The sequence below is a fragment of the Strix uralensis genome, chromosome 6 (genome assembly GCF_047716275.1).
Source record: "Strix uralensis isolate ZFMK-TIS-50842 chromosome 6, bStrUra1, whole genome shotgun sequence".
In the NCBI taxonomy this organism is placed as follows: Eukaryota; Metazoa; Chordata; class Aves; order Strigiformes; family Strigidae; genus Strix; species Strix uralensis.
The window spans coordinates 20,060,233-20,067,701 of NC_133977.1; the positions used below are offsets into that span (position 1 = coordinate 20,060,233).

General features: G+C 43.1%; 1 protein-coding gene across 1 annotated transcript in view; it reads left to right on the plus strand.

Annotated features, from left to right (window-relative positions):
* PDE11A (phosphodiesterase 11A) overlaps window positions 1–1,177 on the plus strand; it is a 137,414-nt gene extending 136,237 nt beyond the window's left edge. Inside the window, exon 20 of the mRNA XM_074872268.1 lies at window positions 842–1,177. Coding sequence (XP_074728369.1) covers window positions 842–1,003 — 162 coding nt within the window. The 3' untranslated portion in view covers window positions 1,004–1,177. The remainder of the gene's footprint in view (window positions 1–841) is intronic.
* The last annotated feature ends 6,292 nt before the right edge of the window (window positions 1,178–7,469 follow it).

Consider the following 7,469-nt stretch of genomic DNA (forward strand, 5'->3'; position numbering starts at 1 on the left):
AAGGGCACATTATATGACCCCATGGGAAGTAACTGGTTAACCCTTTCTTCACATGTGGGTGCTGCTGTTAATGAGGTTCTGTCTCTCTTTAACATAGGGACAAAACCAAGCAAAGCACCTGTGGTCCTTCCACGTAAGCATTTAATACTAAAGGGGAAGGTAGAAGAAACTTCTAGCAAAGACATGCAGGAATTATATCATTTTGGAGCTGATTTAAAGCCATCTGAAACCAGATAAAAGATTCTTACTGGCTTCTGTGAGCTTTGGACTGGGTATGTAGAAAAGAGGTGATTTCAGTGCAATCTAAAAAGAAAACTTTTATTTTCCTTTATTTTGAGCACACAAATGGATTTTTTGCCAGCTTTGGAAAGCACAGTACTGTTGTCATTTACTTATCTATAGGAAATAAGAATTTAGCACTAGGGAGAATCTAAAGGTTATTTCAGCTTTGTCCAACTTGACATCCAACCAGTGGACCTCCTGCTCATAGATGCCAGCAACCAGATAGCCTCAGGCACTTGGGGGATACCTCAAAAGGATTATCTTTAAGGATTACAAGAAAGCTAAAGTAGTTGAGCAGCAACTCTGCCACCTTATGTGGGTTTTTTTATATTTTTGGTGGCTTACTTAAAGTCTCAGGTAAGATGAGTAAGATAAAGAGATCTCAGTGGGAACAATAAGCTTTACCTACACAGGAATTTATAGCTGGGGGCGAAGAGGGCGGGGACACGGTGCAGATTGAACTCTTTTTACCCTGCTACTCCCTGGACTGTCCATCAAAAGAGTGGAAATACTGTCAATATTTTTTCTCTCATCCTCTCTTTTTTTAATCTTCTTCCAGTGTCTAGTGAAGTTGAATGTGAAACTGAAGCCTATGCTGGACTCTGTGGCAGTAAATAGAGGTAAATGGGAGGAGCTGCACCAAAAAAGACTTCCTTCTCAGGCGGCATCCTCATCCCCCTTTTCCTCTAGCTTTCCCATGTCTCTCAAAGACATAAATTAAGCCTGCAAATGTCAGTGTCGCTTTACGATAAGAGCTGTCTGAAAGGTTTTCATAAACTTAGGCCCACCATTTTTTTTAAGAAATGCTTTCACAGACATGCTTAATTGAGTGGATATTATCTTGATGGCAGCATAGTTTGCTTTTACTGGGAGGCTTAGTGGGACTGAAAGGAAGGCCTGCGGTGAGACTGCGCTGGTATCTGGAGCGACACAGAAGACTTAGCACAAGAAGCATTCATTCAGCTCCACTACATTTCAACTGCTGCTGTAAAAATCTGTAAAGCTGACAACAGACTGAAATATAAGAACTTACAGCTTAATAAAATTAATAATACAGAGCAGAACTGGGATGCAAGCTGGTCAATTCATATGCAAGGAGCTGCAGGAAAACAGAATAGTATGTAATTACATTGTTGTTTTGCATCTCTTCACTACATGTTATGAATCAATTATGCCTGCTTTTGTGATGTTCCTCTCTCACTCTTCCCTCCTCTTTTATGCCTGAATGTTCTGAAAAGCCTGCTTTGTATTCTAAAGAAGTATTTTTTTACAACAAAGCTTCTTAGTGATTGATCAGGGCCTTTAGAATTGCCTACCTTTGCTACATTTAAAAACAAACTTTATTATCTTTAAAAACACCAACCTGTCCCTGCTTCCCTGAGAAATTCATATTAACAATGCAGTAAATTTCTCAGCAAGGGGAAGTTTGCATAAAGGCAAAATATTGCATGGTAATTTTAGAGTTGGGTTTTTTTCTTTTAAAAAATGCTCTTTTAATACATTCATTTTTTTTAAATTACAGTGTCCCCTAAGGAAAAGTTTAATGGGCTTTAATGAAAATAGAATACAAATAAAAAAGAAAATCTGCTGCTTTGTGCTTCAGGTTTATATTACATTGAAAAGTGGACTACGGATAAGCCTTTCCAGTATAATTTCCAGTTGAAATTAATATTTTGAAATGATGGAGAGGAAGAATATCATCATACTGGACTGACTACCTCTTACTTCTCTTGCAGTTCTTTCAGTACAATTTGAGATGCTACCATTACAGCCACCACAGCACTAGTCAAGGCTCACATGTAGACATCTGTGGTAAAGATGTTCATAAAAATCTAATCAAACATGACAGGTCACAAAACCAAACATGTCTAGTTCTTTGTGATGACAGTACTGTTACCTGAAAGTTGGTCTCTTTCCATTAGTGCAAAGATCACTAGTGTAGCAAAACTGTAATCTATGATTTGAGGGTGCTTTCTCTGCTGCATGACCGGACACAAGAGGAGTCATGTTGCAGTGCTTACGAGTTCCCATTCATAGGCTTTTTTTGCCTTTGTACTCCATGAAAAATGGGATTCTAAATATAGGGTTGTCTGGCAGCAGAAATTAAAGCTGAATTCAGCTTAGTTTTACACCTGTGCCAAACTCCATTTACTTCAGTGGAATTACCTTGAACTGGCACCAGTTTAATGGAAATCAGAACCCGGCCCAGCTGACCAGATGCTAAAAAGAGCTTTCCTCCTTTCTAAGGAAAGTGAGTCGTTAGCGCCTTTGAAAAGCTGACTACATCTGTCTGACAATCAAACAGAAACAACAAATCTGCTGATCGCTTCTTTAAAAAAAATGCAACAAAACAAAAACCCTCTGTGCTACTAATCATGTGTATAGGAGAAGAGCTGGAAATTTCAGTACCATTGCAAGCCAATCTGTTAGTATGCAACTGAACCACATCAGTCTCTAGCAGAAAGAAGCAGGGAAGGAGCAGAAATGCAGACTGCACAGCAGTGAATACATGCACCAAATGGAAATGTTTCTGCTATTATTTTACCACTTCTTTCTTCCCTGAATAAAGACAGATGCAGGATAGTAAGCAGCAAGCCATACAAAACTTAACATGATATACTTTATGGGAGAAACAGATACTAGGAACTGACATAGTACTGCTGGCAGGTAGACACAGCTTTCCTGAATTTTGATATTGCATATTGCTAAGTATAACATAATTTATAGCGCATACCCTACAGCTTCCCCCAAGGTTGAGTCTTCCCTCTTTTCCTCTCCTTTTTATTGGCTTCAGTGCGCTGTTGCCCATGGCAACACCCACCGGCAGGGATGGGGATTCAGCACCACCGCAACCTGACATACAGCTGAAGCTCTAACAATGTCAACCATCAATCAAGTGACTGTTTGTAATTGCCTCCATCTATTTCTCCTGTCTTTCTGTATCTTTGCTATTGTGGGTCAAAATTCAGAAAGTGCTGACTAATGTTATGGTTCTGTTCCTCCATCACAAGGAAGAAAATGAGAGAGCACGGCTAGATCTTTATCAAATTGTTCTCAGGCAAAATGAAGCAACCCTCCTGAAACTAGGGGGGCACAGTAGTGCATCTCAGAACAGCATTTGGTCTCTGAAAGTGATATAGCTCAACCTTAAAAAAAACCCCAACCAACCAAACAAAAAAAAATCTTACACTTTTTCTTTTTTTAACACTTAGCTTAGGAATCAGCAAAAGACTTGCATTTTTGAGAAAAAGAAGATTCTTTGTGGAAGCATGCAGTAAAGAAATATATTCCAAGCTTCTCATATTTTAAGATGATGGAAAACACTTTTTAGCTAGTGCTTACAAGGTTGATAGACAGAAATTGTATCTGCTTTTCATTATTTCTGATAAGGAAGCATTTTCCCAGTACTTCAGTCAGTTTTGCCAGACTCTTCCGAGATGTGCACAGGAGAGATGACTGTGTGTAGGTTATTAAATGGGCATTCTCCCTCTTTTACTTGTTTCCCTGCCCACTGCACAAGGAGAGATCAAAACCCATTGAAATCAGCTTAGTTCTGTGAGTGTGTATAAAATACAGGTCTACAAGAGACGAGGACAAATTAGCAGGCATGTCGAGAAGAGGACAGAGAACCCACTGTTACCCAGGACAGTGATAGTAAAGCGCTGCTTGGCCTTTCCCTGGAGAGGCCAAACACATCTGGTCTGCCTCAGCAACAGTGAAGTCATCACTTATTTGCCCCAGCTGTCAGTGGAAATTTGGCCTTGAATGAGGGCCCTAGCATTTATAATTTCAGTGCTAAAATGTGCTGAGCACATGGACCATCCATAGGGTCACAGGGGCTTGATTCTCCCCCAAAGGTTCTTCAAGCTGGTTCAACAGCAACGCCTTTTTTCTAGGTGTCCTACTGACTAGTACTAACCACAGCCTGAATTCAGGCAGGTTTCTTGTCTCATGAATTACAGGCCATGAGGTCTCACAGGAGCCAGCCAGCAGCCCTCACGTCATCAGCAGAAAATGCTCAGGAGAAGACCTCAGTCTTCCTCCCCATCCTCAGAGATAGTTCAGGCCACACAATAATTCCGCTCAGGATTCCCACCTGTGAGACTGCTTACCAAAATCAACCTTTCCTCAACAAAAAAAAAAAAAAAAAAAAAAAAAAAAAAAAAAAAAAAGCATCAACACCCTAGCATTGTGTAGGGTAATCTGGAAAGAGCCTGACATTCAAATCCTACTTGATTAGGAGCAGGCTTTCGAAATGCAGGTGCACCTTCCCCACCAGCCTGTGGGGAGTCACAAGGGTGGGTTGTCTCCTGCCCTCCTGACAAAGCCCCTTACATGTGCTCAGCAAGGAGGCGGGACACCTGCTGGGTACAGCCCCAATTTCTGCTTCATGCCTGGGAGGTGCACAGAGTAGATAGGCTTTGGTGGAAGAGCTCAGGAGGGGCTCGTAGGTACGTCCTCCTGGATTAAAGCGCTCCCCTGCAACACAACACTGTGACCCTGCCAGAAAACCAAACACTGTTCAAGGCGAGGAGCACCTGGGGTAGAGACTGTCCTGTGGTTCAGATAGAAGGGTCTCCCACCTTCCGAGAACGAGATGTCCGAGAGGTGTCTTTGGCCATAGTTCCAGTAGTAAAACCAGACAATTTCCCCTAAAAGTGCCCCATCATTTTGCCTTTCTCCCAGCCTGGGACCCACAGGCAAAACAGAACAGCTTCATAACATGATCAAGATGTAGACATCTGCTTCAGTCAGGATGCAGTCTTGCTCCTGCTCCGAAGCAGAATCACGCTTACAAGGTCAGGCAGCAGTAGCTCACAGAAGTTTAAACTGGATGCCTCATGTGGCAACTGGACACTGAACTCCCACGCAGTTCCGTCACAGCCAGCCCCTGCTATTTGAAGGTCCAGGGATCTTGCTGAGAAGGTTGTTAGTATGTTTTGTGCCCTGCAGAAAATAACCATCAAGTAGACAAGTGTGTTTCATTTTAGCTCAGGTATTCCTTCAGATGGTGTCCTTGGTACAGCAGCTGCATTTTTCTGGACTGGTGACCTTGCTAATTGTTCCTTCTTATAGTGGACTGCAATCTCATAATGTGCCTGTAGTTATCAACAAAGCCAATACTAGTACTCACAGACTATTTTTGAAAACTGCAACCAGCAGTGCCTAATGTCATTTATAACATTTAGATGAATTAATCCTAGTGGAAAAATAAGAGTGTTTCAGTCTACAGGCCAAATACTTATTTTTCCTTCATAAAACTAAAACAATTTTAGTTATTGGTAGATCATTTATGCATTGAGTGACATTTTAGAACAGGTTTATTTCAAGGTTATGTAAAACATAGTAACAGACACTTCCAATGCTTAAGAGTGTTTTGGGCAAGAAAATGTAGATCAAGACATTTTTTTAATTGGCTTTGTCAAAGAAACAGAAGATTTTTAAGAGTAAAATCATGTGAATGGTTTCTAACATAACAATGAAATGGGAGGTATAAATCAGCTGAAATGAGAGACCCCAGAGATTTCCATACTTGAATGTGCCAGTATTGGAACACATACTGTATACTGCTTGTTACCTTTTTTTCCTTGGATTACTTTGTAATTAATTAACAATCTATAAGAATGTTGGACACCGTGACTTAGAGTTGTGTGGGGAATACCATTATAAGCTCTGAACCTTTGCCTATGGGAAACAACTGACACATGCACAGAAATACAGTGTGTATGTTCTAATGCAAGTGAATCCTACATACTTTCCAAATGTATAACTGAAGACTTCTGCAACCTTTTCTTTTTTGCATTTTAAGACCATTACCCTCATTGTTTTGCTTTAGTAGCCCAAACAATGCTGATTCAGCTTTTTAAAGCATGTTTTCGAAATTAACAATTTGGTTTTATTGGTCTCTAAAAAAAATAAATCATTTTAATGGTTTGCTGTGGGTTCTTTTAATTATTATTCTTCTTTGAAACTACCTTGTTGGGATGAATCAGAGCTGTATCTATTGATTACTGAATCACGCAAATAGAAGAGCAGTGAAAACACGTGCGCTGAGCAGCTCACATACTCACATACAGTTTTTGAAACATGGCCTTGCAGCACTCATGCCTGGGAGCAAACCTAACTTCGCTGGGTACACTTGCCATTAGTCTGGAATGGCCAGAAACCAAATCTGGCTGGTGACTATTCACGTGTACAGAAATCACAGAGATTGTACAGCCTGTGATACTGGATGTATCGTTGTTCAGTAGAAATAACAGGAAGGACATGCAACACGTGGGCTGTCCCTCCAAGGAACAAGTACCTTGTTGAAATGTTTCAGAGAAGTTAGAAATAATTTCTCCTACTTTTTTCAAAGCCACAGGCAAGCTGGCAGATTGTGCTAAGGTACAAACAGCCTTCCTTCCATCAGCCGTAACAAACTCTGGATCTTAATATGCTGTAAAGGGGATGTTTCATGTTCAAAAAGCCCAGGACAGCCATGACATACTGGCCTGTGTTCCAGGACTGCGTGTTTAGCGTAGGGCCCGCTTTTACCCTACTGCTTAAGAGAACTCTTACACAACATTTAGAAATAAAGGAGTTTTGATTTTACTCTTTATTCTTTCCAGCTGCACGAGATGCTGAGACAGGGCAAACATGCTGGTCTCGGCAGTGTTTTCAGGTGGCGCCAACTCTTTGGGCCGATTTGGAATCGTCACTGAACAACCCGTTCCACTACTGGGGAGATAAAAGCACGAACGGGAAAGGAAAATGGCAGTCAAAGGCCGGGGATGCGGTTCCTCTCCCGGGCACCAGCTCCCATTCGCACCAGGGAGGCCGGACAAACCAGGCCCCGCCGGCCGCCGCCATGCCCGCCCTCCGCCGCCGCGGGCCGCCGGAGCAGCAGGAGGTCAGGAGGGCGGGGGGGAGGCAGGATTGCTCAGCACAGAGGCCGGTTCCCCGGCCCTCGCAGGGAGACGGCGGGGCCGCCCCGCGCCGCCGCCCGGGCCCCGAGCACTGACTGCAGCTCCGCGGTGAGCCGGCCGCCCCGGCGCCGGGCGCGCTCCAGCCGCTTCTGCTTCCGGGGGAGCGGCGGCGCCCCTCGCCGCCTGCCGAGGGAGGACTTCCGCTCCGGCGGCTGCCGTTGCCATGGCAGCGAGGGGCCCGGCTTCCGCTTTCGCTTCCGCTTCCGCTCCGGCGGGGCC